This window comes from Oncorhynchus clarkii, chromosome 3 (assembly GCF_045791955.1).
Source record: "Oncorhynchus clarkii lewisi isolate Uvic-CL-2024 chromosome 3, UVic_Ocla_1.0, whole genome shotgun sequence".
Classification (NCBI taxonomy): Eukaryota; Metazoa; Chordata; class Actinopteri; order Salmoniformes; family Salmonidae; genus Oncorhynchus; species Oncorhynchus clarkii.
The window spans coordinates 89,225,772-89,245,845 of NC_092149.1; the positions used below are offsets into that span (position 1 = coordinate 89,225,772).

General features: G+C 45.6%; 1 protein-coding gene across 1 annotated transcript in view; it reads right to left on the reverse strand.

The window, feature by feature from the left end:
• Positions 1-1,017: 1,017 nt before the first annotated feature.
• Positions 1,018-20,074, reverse strand: part of LOC139405541 (abl interactor 2-like) — a 68,528-nt gene continuing 49,471 nt past the window's right edge. Inside the window, exons 7-11 of the mRNA XM_071147956.1 lie at positions 6,464-6,663; positions 6,227-6,319; positions 5,790-5,933; positions 1,497-1,607; positions 1,018-1,193 (exon numbers count right to left, since the gene is read on the reverse strand). Coding sequence (XP_071004057.1) covers positions 1,018-1,193; positions 1,497-1,607; positions 5,790-5,933; positions 6,227-6,319; positions 6,464-6,663 — 724 coding nt within the window. The remainder of the gene's footprint in view (positions 1,194-1,496; positions 1,608-5,789; positions 5,934-6,226; positions 6,320-6,463; positions 6,664-20,074) is intronic.

The window sequence follows — 20,074 nt, forward strand, 5'->3', positions numbered from 1 at the left end:
CGATGCCTACTACTACTGTCAGAGACAGGAAGTCCATTATATTCAGCTCCACAAGGGGGAAGTACCAATATTCTATGAATGCGTCTCAAATGGCACCCTATTCCCTAAATAGTGCACCCTATTCCCTAAATAGTGCACCCTATTCCCTAAATAGTGCACCCTATTCCCTAAATAGTGTACCCTATTCCCTAAATAGTGCACTACATAGGGAATGTGGTGCTCTGCACCTGCAGACCAGACTCAGATCCGAGACATATCGGCCAACCCCTACACAGGCAACGTGAACATGGCCAAAATCCATGAAGATAACCATGGTGACCACTCGTTTCTTTTCCTCAGGATAGAGGAGTTAGCATAACCCCAACACTCATCTTTCCTTCCAAACACAGGGAATAAAATAGTTGTTTTTATTAAAACAGTTTATCCTTCATATGTCTTATAAATGATTGTTATTGGTAGTTATTACTTGTTGAGTTTCGATGGTGTATGGTAGTGTGTCTCTCACTCCACAGTGAGCAGAAGCCCAGTCTTGATTCTCCACTCCTCTTCCTCTTTTCCTGAGTCAGTAATCCAATTATCTTCAATGTCTCCTTTTTACACCCCAATGCACTAATTAGTCTGCATGGTAGTCTGTACACCTCGTATACAGGTACACTAATTAGTCTGCATGGTAGTCTGTACACCTCGTATACAGGTACACTAATTAGTCTGCATGGTAGTCTGTACACCCCGTATACAGGTACACTAATTAGTCTGCATGGTAGTCTGTACACCTCGTATACAGGTACACTAATTAGTCTGCATGGTAGTCTGTACACCTCGTATACAGGTACACTAATTAGTCTGCATGGTAGTCTGTACACCTCGTATACAGGTACACTAATTAGTCTGCATGGTAGTCTGTACAACCCGTACATGTTATCCATGCATTGGGTACACAGCTATCTCCTCCCTGTTCTCTTCTGGGATGTGGTTCAGAGTGTGTCTCTGGGGTTGGGGCTTGGAGGGAAGGTGGCCTCAGTCTGCGTTATGCATGATGGATCCTACGTAGTTACCAGGGAACAGCCCGGAGGTACCAGTCTTAGTCCCCTCGTACCAGCCATCGTCGTTCTTCTTGATCACATAGATGATACAGCCCTCGTTGAACGACAGCTCGTCCTCCTTGTCTGCTGCGTAGTCGTAGATGGCGACAACTGAAGAGGAGAGACGAGGCACAGATCAGTCAGTATTATTACACATTAATAGTATTACACCTATTGATGTCATAGGACAAGGGGTGGAGCTAGGGTTAGGGGTGGGGCTAGGGCTAGGGGTGGAGCTTGGGCTAGGGGGTGGAGCTAGGGCTAGGGGTGGAGCTAGGGGTAGGGGGTGGAGCTTGGGCTAGGGGTGGAGCTAGGGATAGGGGGTGGAGCTAGGGCTAGGGGGTGGAGCTAGGGCTAGGGGTGGAGCTAGGGTTAGGGTTGGAGCTAGGGCTAGGGGGTGGAGCTAGAACATACCTTTCTCCAGGTAGGTGAGTGGGGCCCAGGGAGGGTCCTCCTCGGCATAGGGGTCACTGTACTCAATCACGGCTGACTCCTCCTCCTCTGCAGGAGGAGGTGCATCTGAGACTGGAGGAGAGGAGAGATAGGAAATCAGTACCTGACAACTCTGACTGCACCATGCTCTGTCTGTCGGCGTCTGAGGCACGTGGAGGTCGTAACATAGGGCTCCATGCTGAATGGGATGGAGGAGCAACAAGGGGACAACGTGGACATCTCCAATACAGCTCTCAGCATCACAGAGCTCACAACGTGGACATCTCCAATACAGCTCTCAGCATCACAGAGCTCACAACGTGGACATCTCCAATACAGCTCTCAGCATCACAGAGCTCACAACGTGGACATCTCCTATACAGCTCTCAGCATCACAGAGCTCACAACGTGGACATCTCCAATAAGGCTCTCAGCATCACAGAGCTCACAATGTGGACATCTCCAATACAGCTCTCAGCATCACAGAGCTCACAATGTGGACATCTCCAATACAGCTCTCAGCATCACAGAGCTCACAATGTGGACATCTCCAATACAGCTCTCAGCATCACAGAGCTCACAACGTGGACATCCCCAATACAGCTCTCAGCATCACAGAGCTCACAACGTGGACATCCCCAATACAGCTCTCAGCATCACAGAGCTCACAACATGGACATCTCCAATACAGCTCTCAGCATCACAACATGGACATCTCCAATACAGCTCTCAGCATCACAGAGCTCACAACGTGGACATCTCCAATACAGCTCTCAGCATCACAGAGCTCACAACGTGGACATCTCCAATACAGCTCTCAGCATCACAACATGGACATCTCCAATACAGCTCTCAGCATCACAGAGCTCACAACATGGACATCTCCAATACAGCTCTCAGCATCACAGAGCTCACAATGTGGACATCTCCAATACAGCTCTCAGCATCACAACATGGACATCTCCAATACAGCTCTCAGCATCACAGAGCTCACAACATGGACATCTCCAATACAGCTCTCAGCATCACAGAGCTCACAACATGGACATCTCCAATATAGCTCTCAATATAGGAAAGAGACAGAAGCCTCACTGGACACAACGGTAGTAGAACACCAAGAGGACATTGAGATCTTAAATAGAGCCCTCAGCGTGGACAGAGGCAGGTGGACAGACAGAGGAGCGCAGTGAAGTATCATAGCACTATGGGGAGGGGAGGACAACAGGGTGAAGGGAAGTGACAAAGACAAGATGATGAATGGACAGAGAGACACACAGAACAAGACAAGAGGTCCGTTACTTTAGTGAGCTGCAGACAAAACGCTGTCAGAAGCGAGCAAGCAGGAATGACAGACTCTGCAAAAAAATGCGTAATTAAATAGTTGCCAGTGGCAAGGCTCTGGATTTACGAACGCCCAAGGCGCACTCTGGTACTCCAGATCGAATTTACAAACACACCCGATACTGTAAAATGTCTAGCTAGTCATTTGTTATGCTAACAAGATATCAAGAGGTTGCATAGCAACAGCATCAACTTCCGGTAAACAGGCAAAGCGCTAGTTAGCTCAACTGAAAGGATATCCAGTATACTAAAATTAACTAATAGTATATACACTCATTAACCTGTCTGGGAACCCCGTTCCGCTAGCGGAAACCCTCGCCAACAGCCAGTGAAATTGCAGGATGCCAAATTCAAACAACAGAAATCTCATAATTCAAATTTCTCAAACATACAAATATTAGGCACCATTTTAAAGATAAACTTCTTGTTAATCCAACCACAGTGTCCGATTTCAAAAAGGCTTTACAGCGAAAGCACACCAAACGATTATGTTACGTCACTACCAAGTCACACAAAAACACAGCCATTTTTCCAGCCAAAGAGAGTCACAAAATTCAGAAATAGAGAAAATTAATCACTAACCTTTGATGATCTTCAGATGACACTCATAGGACTTCATGTTACACAATACATGCATGTTTTGTGCATATTTATATCCAAAAATCTCATTTTACATTGGCGTGTTATGTTCAGTAGTTCCAAAACATGCGGTGATTTTGCAGAGCCACATCAATTTACAGAAATACTCATAATATACATTGATAAAAGATACAACTTTTATACATGGAACTTTAGATAAACTTCTCCTTAATGCAACCGCTGTGTCAGATTTCAACATGGCAGATATCCGCCATGTTGTGGAGTCAACATTAGTCAGAAATAGCATTATAAATATTAACTTACCATTGATGATCTTCATCAGAATGCACTCCCAGGAATCCCAGTTCCACAATAAATGCTTGATTTGTTTGATAAAGTTCATAATTTATGTCCAAATACCTCCTTTCGTTAGGGCGTTTGGTAAAAAAATCCAAACACGTGTGCAAGTCCAGCGGAAAGGACGGACGAAAGGTCCAAACAGTTATATTACAGGTCGTAGAAACATGTCAAACGATGTATAGAATCAATGTTCCAACTGGAGAATTCCTTTGTCTGTAGAAAAGCAATGGAACGCGAGGTAACTCTCACATGAACGCGTGTCACAAGCCCAAGGCACTCTGCCAGACACCGGACTCATTTCGGCCCACCTTCACAGTAGAAGCATCAAACAAGGTTCTAAAGACTGTTGACATCTAGTGGAAGCCTTAGGAAGTGCAATATGACCCCACAGACACTGTATATTGGAATGGCAATGAGTTGAAAAACTACAAACCTCAGATTTCCCACTTCCTGGTTGGATTTTTCTCAGGTTTCCCGTGCCATATGAGTTCTGTTATACTCACAGACATCATTCAAACCATTTTAGAAACTTCAGAGTGTTTTCTATCCAATACTACTAATAATATGCATATATTAATATCTGGGACTGAGTAGCAGGCAGTTTACTCTAGGCACGCTTTTCATCCAAAAGTGAAAATGCTGCCCCCTAGCACAAACAGGTTTAAGTATATAGTATACAGTATGTTAGTATGGATTTTCCAACACAGCTCTAGACTTTTTTCTCTCAGACACATCATGTAATGTTGTAAAACCACACAGTGGGAAAAGGAATCAAACAGGTGCTCCGTTCTAGAACACTGAAGTGTGCAAACCTACTGTATACTCGGTCTCCACAGATACCCGCCCGGTCTCCACAGATACCCGCCCGGTCTCCACAGATACCCGCCCGGTCTCCACAGATAGTCGGGTCATAGTTCACCCCCTACCCTCCGCAGAGAGTGAATCAGTATTCTCAACGGTACTATACTATGTGAGACAAGCGATGGACAGGCCCAGACTGATGATCCAGACCCCCCTTCACCAGCTAGCTGGGCCCAGCAGGGGGAACTCTAGAGTAACACAGTCTAGTGCTACTAATTACTGTCACTTGGGACCTCATGCTGGGCCCACACTGGTACAACACCACAGTCAGCAGGAGAGCAATTATAAACCTGCTGTTGCTGAAGGAAGACATGAAACTAAATTACAGCTCTATTAAGAGACATTGTTAAATACCCAACGGTCCCATCTCTGTGGCATACTGAGATTTTAAAAAACAACTTAATGGAAAAGGATGGTTTGAGCTACAGGGACAAAGGAGAAAGGATGCTCCTGAAGGGGGTGAGGAGGGAGTGATGGGAGGACGAGGGGTGAGAGGGTGATGTGGGATAAAGGATGCTCCTGAAGGGGGTGAGGAGGGAGTGATGGGGGACGAGGGGAGAGAGGGTGATGTGGGGGGGACGAGGGGTGAGGAGGGAGTGATGGGGGACGAGGGGAGAGAGGGTGATGTGGGGGGGACGAGGGGTGAAGAGGGAGTGATGGGAGGATGAGGGGAGAGAGGGTGATGTGGGACAAAGGAGAAAGGATGCTCCTGAAGGGAGTGATGGGAGGACGAGGGGAGAGAGGGTGATGTGGGGGGGACGAGGGGTGAGGAGGGAGTGATGGGAGGACGAGGGGAGAGAGGGTGATGTGGGGGGGACGAGGGGTGAGGAGGGAGTGATGGGGGACGAGGGGAGAGAGGGTGATGTGGGGGTGAAGAGGGAGTGATGTGAGGACGAGGGGAGAGAGGGTGATGTGGGACAAAGGATGCTCCTGAAGGGGGTGAGGAGGGAGTGATGGGAGGACGAGGGGAGAGAGGGTGATGTGGGGGGGACGAGGGGTGAGGAGGGAGTGATGGGAGGACGAGGGGAGAGAGGGTGATGTGGGGGGGACGAGGGGTGAGGAGGGAGTGATGGGGGACGAGGGGAGAGAGGGTGATGTGGGACAAAGGGGTGAGGAGAGGGGTGGGTCACTCACCTTCCGCCGAGATGGCTGCAGCAGAGAGAGGATATTGGGCGGGAAGAGGGGCCTCGGCTACAGCCTCAGCCGATTGGGCCTCAGTGTTAGGGGCGCGGTCAGGTGCGGACGGTGGGGATTGGGTAGCAAGAAGAGAGGTCCCTGTAGCCCCACCAGCAGAGGAGGAGGAGACAGTAAAATAGACAAATAAAGGACAGGGAGGGGAGAGAGACAGCGAGAACTGAAAGATAAAGCAGATTGTCTTTGGGTTAACAGGGTGTTGGACATACAGAGCAACACTGCTGCTGTGGGCGCTGGGAGGGATCCCTTCTTACCTTTCTACCTGCTCTAACAGAGCTTTGTTTCTTTAGCCTCAACCTCCTTAGGAAATGGAAATCCAAAACTCAGGTGTGTGTGACTGTGCAGTAGCTGGGTGGCCATAGAGAAGTACCTTTCCTGTGTGTTACCTGTTGGAGAGGCTGTTGGCACAGCGATGGGTACTCCTACAGAGCCACTCCCACTGTTCTCTCCACTGCTGTTGGGGTGACTGCCTCCACTGCTGTCGGGGTGACTGCCTCCACTGCTGCTGGGGTGACTGTCTCCACTGCTGCTGGGGTGACTGCCTCCACTGCTGCTGGGGTGACTGTCTCCACTGCTGCTGGGGTGACTGTCTCCACTGCTGCTGGGGTGACTGCCTCCACTGCTGCTGGGGTGACTGCCTCCACTGCTGCTGGGGTGACTGCCTCCACTGCTGCTGGGGTGACTGCCTCCACTGCTGCTGGGGTGACTGCCTCCACTGCTGCTGGGGTGACTGCCTCCACTGCTGCTGGGGTGACTGCCTCCACTGCTGCTGGGGTGACTGCCTCCACTGCTGTTGGGGTGACTGCCTCCACTGCTGATTACAACACACACACGTTACAGAACACTGCTGCGTAACACACACATTATAGACACACTGCTGATTAAAACACACACACACACACACACACACACACACACGCGCGCGCGTTACAGAACACTGCTGCCACTACTGTTCAGGGATAAGAGAGGACAGGACAGGGCTCGCATAACACAACTGACACGAGCTAGTCACCAGACAGTCCAATACTACTATGTAGCATCCGGATTAGTGTCCTTTTATAGCCTCTCTACTGTATATAGGCCAGCAGCAAACCACCCTGCATACCACTGCTGGCTTGCTTCTGAAGCTAAGCAGGGTTGGTCCTGGTCAGTTCCTGGATGGGAGACCAGATGCTGTTGGGAGTGGTGTTGGAGGGCCAGTAGGAGGCACTCTTTCCTCTGGTCTAAAAATATATCCCAATGCCCCAGGGCAGTGATTGGGGACACTGCCCTGTGTAGGGTGCCGTCTTTCGGATGGGACGTTAAACGGGTGTCCTGACTCTCTGAGGTCACTAAAGATCCCATGGCACTTATCGTAAGAGTAGGGGTGTTAACCCCGGTGTCCTGACTAAATTCCAATCTGGCCCTCAAACCATCACGGTCACCTAATAATACCCAGTTTACAATTGGCTCATTCACCCCCCTCCTCTCCCCTTTAACTATTCCCCAGGTCATTGCTGCAAATGAGAACGTGTTCTCAGTCAACTTACCTGGTAAAATAACGGAAAAATAAATATAGCCCCTCTACTGTATATAGCCCCTCTACTGTATATAGCCCCTCTACTGTATATAGCCCCTCTACTGTATATAGCCCCTCTACTGTATATAGCCCCTCTACTGTATATGTAGCCCCTCTACTGTATATAGCCCCTCTACTGTATATAGCCCCTCTACTGTATATAGCCCCTCTACTGTATATAGCCCCTCTACTGTATAGAGCCTCTCTACTGTATATAACCCCTCTACTGTATATAGCCCCTCTACTGTATATAGCCCCTCTACTGTATATAGCCCCTCTACTGTATAGAGCCTCTCTACTGTATATAGCCTCTCTACTGTATATGTAGCCCCTCTACTGTATATAACCTCTCTACTGTATATAGCCTCTCTACTGTATATAGCCTCTCTACTGTATATAGCCCCTCTACTGTATAGAGCCCCTCTACTGTATATAGCCTCTCTACTGTATATAACCCCTCTACTGTATATAACCTCTCTACTGTATATAACCCCTCTACTGTATATAGCCTCTCTACTGTATATAACCCCTCTACTGTATATAGCCTCTCTACTGTATATAACCCCTCTACTGTATATAACCTCTCTACTGTATATAGCCCCTCTACTGTATATAACCTCTCTACTGTATATAGCCCCTCTACTGTATATAGCCTCTCTACTGTATATAGCCCCTCTACTGTATATAGCCCCTCTACTGTATATAGCCCCTCTACTGTATATAGCCCCTCTACTGTATATAGCCCCTCTACTGTATATAGCCCCTCTACTGTATATAGCCTCTCTACTGTATATAACCTGGTTACTGTATATAGCCCCTCTACTGTATATAGCCCCTCTACTGTATATAGCCCCTCTACTGTATATGTAGCCCCTCTACTGTATATGTAGCCCCTCTACTGTATATAGCCCCTCTACTGTATATAGCCCCTCTACTGTATATAGCCCCTCTACTGTATATAGCCCCTCTACTGTATATAGCCCCTCTACTGTATATAGCCCCTCTACTGTATATAGCCTCTCTACTGTATATGTAGCCCCTCTACTGTATATAGCCTCTCTACTGTATATAGCCTCTCTACTGTATATAGCCTCTCTACTGTATATAACCCCTCTACTGTATATAGCCTCTCTACTGTATATAACCCCTCTACTGTATATAACCCCTCTACTGTATATAGCCCCTCTACTGTATATAGCCCCTCTACTGTATATAGCCTCTCTACTGTATATAGCCCCTCTACTGTATATAGCCTGTCTTTTTACTGTTGTTTTTATTTCTTTATCTACCGATCTACCTTGTTCACCTAACATCTTTTTTGTACTGTTGGTTAGAGCCTGTAAGTAAGCATTTCACTGTAAGGTCCTGTTGTATTCAGCATTTCACTGTGAGGTCCTGTTGTATTCAGCATTTCACTGTAAGGTCTACTACACCTGTTGTATTCAGCATTTCACTGTAAGGTCCTGTTGTATTCAGCATTTCACTGTAAGGTCCTGTTGTATTCAGCATTTCACTGTGAGGTCTACTACACCTGTTGTATTCAGCATTTCACTGTGAGGTCCTGTTGTAGTCAGCATTTCACTGTGAGGTCTACTACACCTGTTGTATTCAGCATTTCACTGTGAGGTCTACCTACACCTGTTGTATTCAGCATTTCACTGTGAGGTCTACTACACCTGTTGTATTCAGCATTTCACTGTAAGGTCTACCTACACCTGTTGTATTCAGCATTTCACTGTAAGGTCTACTACACCTGTTGTATTCAGCATTTCACTGTGAGGTCTACTACACCTGTTGTATTCAGCATTTCACTGTGAGGTCTACTACACCTGTTGTATTCAGCATTTCACTGTAAGGTCTACTACACCTGTTGTATTCAGCATTTCACTGTGAGGTCCTGTTGTAGTCAGCATTTCACTGTGAGGTCTACTACACCTGTTGTATTCAGCATTTCACTGTGAGGTCTACTACACCTGTTGTATTCAGCATTTCACTGTAAGGTCTACCTACACCTGTTGTATTCAGCATTTCACTGTGAGGTCTACTACACCTGTTGTATTCAGCATTTCACTGTAAGGTCTACTACACCTGTTGTATTCAGCATTTCACTGTGAGGTCTAATACACCTGTTGTATTCAGCATTTCACTGTGAGGTCTACTACACCTGTTGTATTCAGCATTTCACTGTAAGGTCTACTACACCTGTTGTATTCAGCATTTCACTGTGAGGTCTACTACACCTGTTGTATTCAGCATTTCACTGTGAGGTCTACTACACCTGTTGTATTCATAATTTCACTGTAAGGTCCTGTTGTATTCAGCATTTCACTGTGAGGTCTACTACACCTGTTGTATTCAGCATTTCACTGTAAGGTCTACTACACCTGTTGTATTCAGCATTTCACTGTAAGGTCTACTACACCTGTTGTATTCAGCATTTCACTGTGAGGTCCTGTTGTAGTCAGCATTTCACTGTGAGGTCTACTACACCTGTTGTATTCAGCATTTCACTGGTCTACTACACCTGTTGTATTCAGCATTTCACTGTCAGGTCTACTACACCTGTTGTATTCAGCATTTCACTGTGAGGTCAACTACACCTGTTGTATTCAGCATTTCACTGTAAGGTCTACTACACCTGTTGTATTCAGCATTTCACTGTGAGGTCTACTACACCTGTTGTATTCAGCATTTCACTGTAAGGTCTACTACACCTGTTGTATTCAGCATTTCACTGTAAGGTCTACTACACCTGTTGTATTCAGCATTTCACTGTGAGGTCTACTACACCTGTTGTATTCAGCATTTCACTGTGAGGTCTACTACACCTGTTGTATTCAGCATTTCACTGTGAGGTCCTGTTGTATTCAGCATATATATTTATTAACTAAAGCAACTAAGGAAAATATACAATGATGTGTGTAATCAGTAATCAGTAGTGTGAGTTTTGCGTGCATGAATGTGATAATGCAGGGTGTTGAAAGGTGCCAAAGCAAACAAACAAAAGGCCACCAAGAACCACAACACAATCTACAAAGGTGTCTGCATGGAGAGAGTCTCCTCCATGAATGTGGAAGAGGTCTATTTATCCTGGGAGACACCTGGCCCAGGTGTTTCCCATGAAGCTGACGACCCTCCCAACTCCGCCCACCGGCATCCGAATAATGAAACAAGAACAAAGACAGAATACAGCAGACAGAGTGGGAGGGTCGTCACATTCCCCCCCATAAAACCGGGGACCAACAAGGACCCCGGAACAACATACCAGCCTCTGCGTCCCAAATTGACACAGCCTCTGCGTCCCAAATTGACACAGCCTCTGCGTCCCAAATTGACACAGCCTCTGCGTCCCAAATTGGTGAGGGGTTATGTGTTCACACCTCCACCTGCGCCAGCCAACCTCCTCCTCCCCAGACCTCAGCAACCTTTGCGCATAGGAAGCAATATTTAAGAGGAAAGAAGAACACAAGACCAGGAGGGAACAGACAGGAAAGATAGAACATGACAACCCCAACCAATGGTCAGTCACGTAAACATTCAGGAACATGGCACAAAAGACCACAACAGCTACAAACTCCAACGAAAAGAACATCAGGGTCCTTCTTAATTTTTTACAACTCCCAACGATTCATAGTCACGTCCAACGATTCATAGTCACTTCCAACGATTCATAGTCACTTCCAACGATTCATAGTCACTTCCAACGAAACAGAATTTCACTCATTTCAATCATTTAACCTTGTAGTGTTCAGCGATCTTCAACAGCTGTTCTTTAGTACCTAATTCTAACAGTTCCTCTGATGAAAGCGAATGAACTTGTCTACATGAGACACCATAGTCATAAGTAAATAATCTTGCTCAACCCCTCTGCTGAGCACATCAGACCACAACCAGAGAAATGACAATCACCCTGAGCACCACAGAAGAGAGACGAGATACGGAGCTTCCCCAAAACCTACAATAACTCAACCCTAGTCTTCGTGCAGATTTGCGGTGGGTATTTACGCACTGTAGCCCGCTGGCAAGGAAATAGAACTCCCCAGCATGCTGGCAAATTCCACCAAGCCACCGATGTGCCCCCGAGACAACTGCTCAGTCCACAGACACCACACAAAAATAACAAACATTTAACCATGCCCAACATGTCCAAAATTGAAACACGTCGCTAAGCCTATCAGGGGAAAAGGCTATAGCTCCGGGTAGCAAGTTCCACTACCCTACACAAATCTCCTACCGAGGTACACAGCCGATTTACTCACCTCCTCAGACTGACTTCCCAACAGAAAGTAGAACAAGAGTTTCCAGGCTAGGCAGGGCCTGGAAACTAACCACTCTCTCTCCAACGCAGCACACAAACCAAACAACAAAGGCAACCAATACTGGGCCTATCACACTCAAACACAATATTCAAACCAAACACGTACCTCCACGGTCTCCACGGTCTCCCAAACCAATAGTTCAAATATCTCGGATGAGGCCCCCACTTGTCACGAACCGGCTCAAAGCCCGTAACAAAGGGAGACAACGTGGAGATAAGAAGTAACAAAATATATATTTATTAATTAAAGCAACTAAGGAAAATATACAATGATGTGTGTAATCAGTAATCAGTAGTGTAAGTGAGTTTTGCGTGCATGAATGTGATAATGCAGGGTGTTGAAAGGTGCCAAAGCAAACAAACAAAAGGCCACCAAGAACCACAACACAATCTACAAAGGTGTCTGCATGGAGAGAGTCTCCTCCATGAATGTGGAAGAGGTCTATTTATCCTGGGAGACACCTGGCCCAGGTGTTTCCCATGAAGCTGACGACCCTCCCAACTCCGCCCACCGGCATCCTAATAAGGAAACAAGAACAAAGACAGAATACAGCAGACAGAGTGGGACGGTCGTCAAAATACCTGTTGTATTCGGTGCACGTGACAAATAAACTTTGATTTGATTTTGTACTACGTAGTACTATGCATACTACCTCTTATTACTTCTAGTGTTAGTCTGACTAGACCTGATTGTTATTAACTAATGAACTGCATCGTTGAGGCAGCCCAGGGTCCTTAGCTTAGTGATGAGCTTTGAGGGCACTATGGTGTTGACCGCTGAGCTGTAGTCAATGAACAGCATTCTTACATAGGTGTTCCTTTTGTCCAGGTGAGAAAGGGCAGTGTGCAGTGCAATAGAGATTGCATCATCTGTGGATCCGTTGGTGCGGTATGCAAATTGGAGTGGGTCTAGGGTTTCTGGGATAATGATGTTGATGTGAGCCATCCAGCCTTTCAAATAATTTTATGGCTACAGATGTGAGTGCTACAGAGCAATAGTAATTTAGACAGGTTACCTTAGTGTTCTTGGACACAGGGACTATGATGGTCTGCTTCAAACATGTTGGTATTACAGACTGGGTCAGGGAGGTTGAAAAAGTCAGTGAAGACACTTGCCAGCTGGTCAGTGCTCGTCCTGTGTAAAGGTCTTACTCACATCGGCTACCGTGTGTGTGATCACACAGTCGTCCGGAACAGCTGGTGCTCTCATGCATGATTCGGTGTTGCTTACCTCGAAGTCAGCATAAAAGGCATTTAGCTCTGTTAGGCTCGGGTTACTGGGCTGCTCACGGCTGGGTTTCCCTTTGTAATCCGTAGTAGTTTGAAAGCCCTGCCACATTCGAAAAACGCCAGAGCAGGTGTAGTAGGATTCAATCTTAGTCCCGTATTGATGCTTTGCCTGTTTTATTATTCGTCTGAGGGAGTAGCAGGATTTCTTGTAAGCATCCGGATTAGTGTCCCGCTCCTTGAAAGCGGCAGCTCTTCAGCTCAGTGCGGATGTTGCCTATAATCCATTGCTTCTGTTTGGGATATGTACGTACGATCACTGTGGCGACAACGTCGTCGATGCATTTATTCATGAAGCCGGTGACTGTGGCATACTCCTCAATACCATCAGTAACATCCCAGAACATATTCCAGTCTGTGCTAGTCTGATCATATTCCAGTCTGTGCTAGTCTGAACATATTCCAGTCTGTGGTAGTCTGATCATATTCCAGTCTGTGCTAGTCTGATCATATTCCAGTCTGTGCTAGTCTGATCATATTCCAGTCTGTGGTAGTCTGATCATATTCCAGTCTGTGCTAGTCTGATCATATTCCAGTCTGTGCTAGTCTGATCATATTCCATTCTGTGATAGTCTGATCATATTCCATTCTGTGCTAGTCTGATCATATTCTAGTCTGTGCTAGTCTGATCATATTCCATTCTGTGCTAGTCTGATCATATTCTAGTCTGTGCTAGGGAAACAGTCCTGTAGCTTAGCATCCGCTTCGTCGGACCACTTCCGTATTGAGCACGTCGCTGGTACTTCCTGTTTTGTAGGTGTTGTATGCATTTCTGTGTGTAGTAGAGGTGATCTAGAGTTGTATATGTGTCTCTGTGTGGAGTAGAGGTGATCTAGAGTTGTATATGTGTCTCTGTGTGGAGTAGAGGTGATCTAGAGTTTTATGTGTCTGTGTGTAGTAGAGGTGATCTAGAGTTGTATATGTGTCTCTGTGTGGAGTAGAGGTGATCTAGAGTTGTATATGTGTCTCTGTGTGGAGTAGAGGTGATCTAAAGTTGTATATGTGTCTCTGTGTGGAGTAGAGGTGATCTAGAGTTGTATATGTGTCTCTGTGTGGAGTAGAGGTGATCTAGAGTTGTATATGTGTCTCTGTGTGGAGTAGAGGTGATCTAGAGTTGTATATGTGTCTCTGTGTGGAGTAGAGGTGATCTAGAGTTGTATATGTGTCTCTGTGTGGAGTAAAGGTGATCTAGAGTTGTATATGTGTGTCTGTGTGGAGTAAAGGTGATCTAGAGTTGTATATGTGTGTCTGTGTGGAGTAGAGGTGATCTAGAGTTGTATATGTGTGTCTGTGTGGAGTAGAGGTGATCTAGAGTTTTATGTGTGTCTGTGTGTAGTAAAGGTGATCTAGTATTATATGTGTCTGTTTGGAGTAAAGGTGATCTAGTTCACACCTCTAGTTGCACAGGTGACATGCTGGTGAAAATGAGGCGGATTTCAGTTTGGTCGACAGCATATCATAAGGTATTGTAACTCAGGCGAGCAGAACCTCGAGACTTCCTTAAGATTAGAGATGGTGCACCAGCTGTTGTTTAGAGACTCCTCCCTGTCCCCTGAGCTTTTACCCTTCTGTCCTGCCGATGTATAAACAAATAAACCAGATTTGTCCTTTTGTTTAACCCTTATTCTGACCAGGTAAGTTGACTGAGAACATCTCATTTACTGTGTCCTTGTTCAGCCACGACTCAGTGTTTAATGGCATCAGACCGAGGCTCTGCATCTGTCCTCGTGCTCCTAGACCTTAGTGCTGCTTTTGATACCATCGATCACCACATTCTTTTGGAGAGAATGGAAACCCAAATTGATCTACACGGACAAGTTCTGGCCTGGTTTAGATCTTATCTGTCGGAAAGATATCAGTTTGTCTCTGTGAATGGTTTGTCCTCTGACGAATCAACTGTAAATTTCGGTGTTCCTCAAGGTTCCGTTTTAGGACCACTATTGTTTTCACTATATATTTTACCTCTTGGGGATGTCATTCGAAAACATAATGTTAACTTTCACTGCTATGCGGATGACACACAGCTGTACATTTCAATGAAACATGGTGAAGCCCCAAAATTGCCCTCGCTAGAAGCATGTGTTTCAGACATAAGGAAGTGGATGGCTGCAAACGTTCTACTTTTAAACTCGGACAAAACAGAGATGCTTGTTCTAGGTTCCAAGAAACAAAGATCTTCTGTTAAATCTGACAATTAATCTTGATGGTTGTACAGTCATCTCAAATAAAACTGTGAAGGACCTCAGTGTTACTCTGGACCCTGATCTCTCTTTTGAAGAACATATCAAGACCATTTCAAGGACAGCTTTTTTTCCATCTACGTAACATTGCAAAAATCAAAACTTTCTGTCCAAAAATGATGCAGAAAAATTAATCCATGCTTTTGTCACTTCTAGGTTAGACTACTGCAATGCTCTACGTTCCGGCTACCCGGATAAAGCAATAAATAAACTTTAGTTAGTGCTAAATACGGCTGCTAGAATCCTGACTAGAACCAACAAATTTGATCAAATTACTCCAGTGCTAGCCTCCCTACACTGGCTTCCTGTCAAAGCAAGGGCTGATTTCAAGGTTTTACTGCTAACCTACAAAGCATTACATGGGCTTGCTCCTACCTATCTCTCTGATTTGGTCCTGCCGTACATACCTACACGTACGCTACGGTCACAAGACGCAGGCCTCCTAATTGTCCCTAGAATTTCTAAGCAAACAGCTGGAGACAGGGCTTTCTCCTATAGAGCTCCATTTTTATGGAACGGTCTGCCTACCCATGTCAGAGACGCAAACTCGGTCTCAACATTTAAGTCTCTACTGAAGACTCATCTCTTCAGTGGGTCATATGATTGAGTGTAGTCTGGCCCAGGAGTGGGAAGGTGAATGGAAAGGCTCTGGAGCAACGAACCGCCCTTCCTGTCTCTGCCTGGCCGGTTCCCCTCTTTCCACTGGGATTCTCTGCCTCTAACCCTATTACAGGGGCTGAGTCACTGGCTTACTGGGGCTCTCTCATACCATCCCTGGGAGGGGTGCGTCACCTGAGTGGGTTGAGTCACTGATGTGATCATCCTGTCTTGCTGTCCCCAGTCCACCTGGCCGTGCTGCTGCTCCAGTTTCAACTGTTCTGCCTTATTATTATTTGACCATGCTGGTCATTTATGAACATTTGAACATCTTGGCCATGTTCTGTTATAATCTCCACCCGGCACAGCCAGAAGGGGACTGGCCACCCCACATAGCCTGGTTCCTCTAGGTTTCTTCCTAGGTTTTGGCCTTTCTAGGGAATTTTTCCTAGCCACCGTGCTTCTACACCTGCATTGCTTGCTGTTTGGGGTTTTAGGCTGGGTTTCTGTACATTACTTTGAGATATCAGCTGATGTACGAAGGGCTATATGAATAAATTTGATTTGATTTGATTTTGCAACCGACTGCAAAGTAAACATTATGAATTAGAAATGACTTCAGACATAGGGACTCGTGAATCGACCATTGGTGACTCGGACTTAGCAATAGAGACCTGGGACCTTTTGTGACTCGACTGCACCACTGTGACTACAAGCATTGTAGGCTCCTCCACACCTTTATCCTCAGTCAGGAGAATAGGCCTCAACAGCTTTATCCTCAGTCAGGAGGATAGGCCTCAACAGCTTTATCCTCAGTCAGGAGAATAGGCCTCAACAGCTTTATCCTCAGTCAGGAGAATAGGCCTCAACAGCTTTATCCTCAGTCAGGAGGATAGGCCTCAACAGCTTTATAGGCCTCAACAGCTTTATCCTCAGTCAGGAGGATAGGCCTCAACAGCTTTATCCTCAGTCAGGAGAATAGGCCTCAACAGCTTTATCCTCAGTCAGGAGGATAGGCCTCAACAGCTTTATCCTCAGTCAGGAGGATAGGCCTCAACAACTTTATCCTCAGTCAGGAGAATAGGCCTCAACAGCTTTATCCTCAGTCAGGAGAATAGGCCTCAACAGCTTTATCCTCAGTCAGGAGGATAGGCCTCAACAGTTTTATCCTCAGTCAGGAGGATAGGCCTCAACAGCTTTATCCTCAGTCAGGAGGATAGGCCTCAACAGCTTTATCCTCAGTCAGGAGGATAGGCCTCAACAGCTCTATCCTCAGTCAGGAGGATAGGCCCCAACAGCTCTATCCTCAGTCAGGAGGATAGGCCCCAACAGCTCTATCCTCAGTCAGGAGGATAGGCCCCAACAGCTCTATCCTCAGTCAGGAGGATAGGCCTCAACAGCTCTATCCTCAGTCAGGAGGATAGGCCCCAACAGCTTTATCCACAGTCAGGAGGATAGGCCTCAACAGCTCTATCCTCAGTCAGGAGGATAGGCCCCAACAGCTCTATCCTCAGTCAGGAGGGTTTCTCAGCTTCTCTACAGGGTAGGGTAGGATTCACTAAGCTTCTAACGCCACTGCATTCGTCATCTGTTCAAGATGTTCAGTGACACAATTCTCTCTGAGGCAGATGGGAATAGGAGGTAATATGGCACAGCACGCTCTCCTCCGGTCCAAGGCATAGTTACAACAGCCAGATATCAAGATTGACTGTGTGGGTGGACTTGGACTATGATGAGAAAAATCTAAATCTCCATTTCTTTCCAGTGAATTCTCTGAGCTCCTAAAGCTCTCTGAGCAGGTTGGCCCTCTGGAGAGTACTGAAAAGGCTGACACAGCATACAGCAGGAGACAGAGACTTGAGTCCCAAAATGGCACCCTATTCCCTATATAGTGCACTACATTTGACCAGAGCCCTATAGGTCTCTATGGGCCCAGGTAAAACGTAGTGCACTAAATAGAGAAGAAAGAGGGTGCCATTTAATACACAGCCCAAGACTGGGGGGGTGGGGGGGGGGGGCACCTTATATAAACTCAGCAGTGAAGTCACTTCAAAAGAAAAATGAAGGGGGAAAAAAGTTCCTGAGGAACAGATGAGGCAGGAGTCTTTCTGGTCTCAGAGCCCTCAGTGTTCATGTTTCTGTTGAAAGGCTGGGAAAAGTGATTCTAGCAGCCAGTCAGCACTTCTTCATGGCTCAGTAGTCATTCGTCATTCAGTAGGGCAGGTCATGCATATTCCACAAGATCCTCCTGGGTGGTGCCATTCAACAGTTGCCTTTGAACAATACATCGGGTGTTGCAATCCTGCTCCAAGGACCCTGTTTTTGAGATGGGGTCCTGCATTCTTCTCAGCAAGATGAGAAGAATGCAGAATGGGCTCCCGAGGGCTATAAAGACCATAAATATCTGTATCCGAGAGGCCTATAAATATATTTATTAGGTAGCACCATAAAATACAGAGGTCTAAGGCACAGCATCTCAGTGCAAGAGGCATCACTACAGTCCCTGGTTCGAATCCAGGGAGTATCACATCCGGCCGTGATTGGGAGTCCCACCGGGTAGCGCCTTCATTGTAAATAAGAATTTGTTCTCAACTGACATGTTAAATAAAGGTTCAATAAAACACTTAATGAGAGTAGTAACTAATGGTTCAATAAAACACTTAATGAGAGTAGTAACTAATGGTTCAATAAAACACTTCATGAGAGTAGTAACTAATGGTTCAATAAAACACTTCATGAGAGTAGTAACTAATGGTTCAATAAAACACTTCATGAGAGTAGTAACTAATGGTTCAATAAAACACTTCATGAGAGTAGTAACTAATGGTTCAATAAAACACTTCATGAGAGTAGTAACTAATGGTTCAATAAAACACTTCATGAGAGTAGTAACTAATGGTTCAATAAAACACTTCATGAGAGTAGTAACTAATGGTTCAATAAAACACTTCATGAGAGTAGTAACTAATGGTTCAATAAAACACTTCATGAGAGTAGTAACTAATGGTTCAATAAAACACTTCATGAGAGTAGTAACTAATGGTTCAATAAAACACTTCATGAGAGTAGTAACTAATGGTTCAATAAAACACTTCATGAGAGTAGTAACTAATGGTTCAATAAAACACTTCATGAGAGTAGTAACTAATGGTTCAATAAAACACTTCATGAGAGTAGTAACTAATGGTTCAATAAAACACTTCATGAGAGTAGTAACTAATGGTTCAATAAAACACTTCATGAGAGTAGTAACTAATGGTTCAATAAAACACTTCATGAGAGTAGTAACTAATGGTTCAATAAAACACTTCATGAGAGTAGTAACTAATGGTTCAATAAAACACTTCATGAGAGTAGTAACTAATGGTTCAATAAAACACTTCATGAGAGTAGTAACTAATGGTTCAATAAAACACTTCATGAGAGTAGTAACTAATGGTTCAATAAAACACTTCATGAGAGTAGTAACTAATGGTTCAATAAAACACTTCATGAGAGTAGTAACTAATGGTTCAATAAAACACTTCATGAGTAGTAACTAATGGTTCAATGAAACACTTCATGAGAGTAGTAACTAATGGTTCAATGAAACACTTCATGAGAGTAGTAACTAATGGTTCAATAAAACACTTCATGAGAGTAGTAACTAATGGTTCAATAAAACACTTCATGAGAGTAGTAACTAATGGTTCAATACACTTTTAGTGGTCTATGATCACATCGAAACCATGTCTCAGTCTAGAGAACGCAGAGAGAGAGGAGGGGTACCTGTAGAACACAGAGAGACAAACAGAGAGACAGAGAGAGAGAGAGAGGAGGGGTACCTGTAGAACACACAGAGAGACAGAGAGAGAGAGGGGTACATGTAGAACACACAGAGAGAGAGAGAGAGAGAGAGAGAGGAGGGGTACCTGTAGAACACACAGAGAGAGAGAGACAGAGAGACAGAGAGGAGGGGTACCTGTAGAACACAGAGAGAGAGAGAGACAGAGAGACAGAGAGGAGGGGTACCTGTAGAACACACAGAGAGAGAGACAGAGAGAGGAGGGGTACCTGTAGAACACACAGAGAGAGAGAGAGACAGAGAGACAGAGAGGAGGGGTACCTGTAGAACACACAGAGAGAGAGACAGAGAGAGGAGGGGTACCTGTAGAACACACAGAGAGACAGACAGAGAGACAGAGAGAGAGACAGAGAAAGAGAGGAGGGGTACCTGTAGAACACA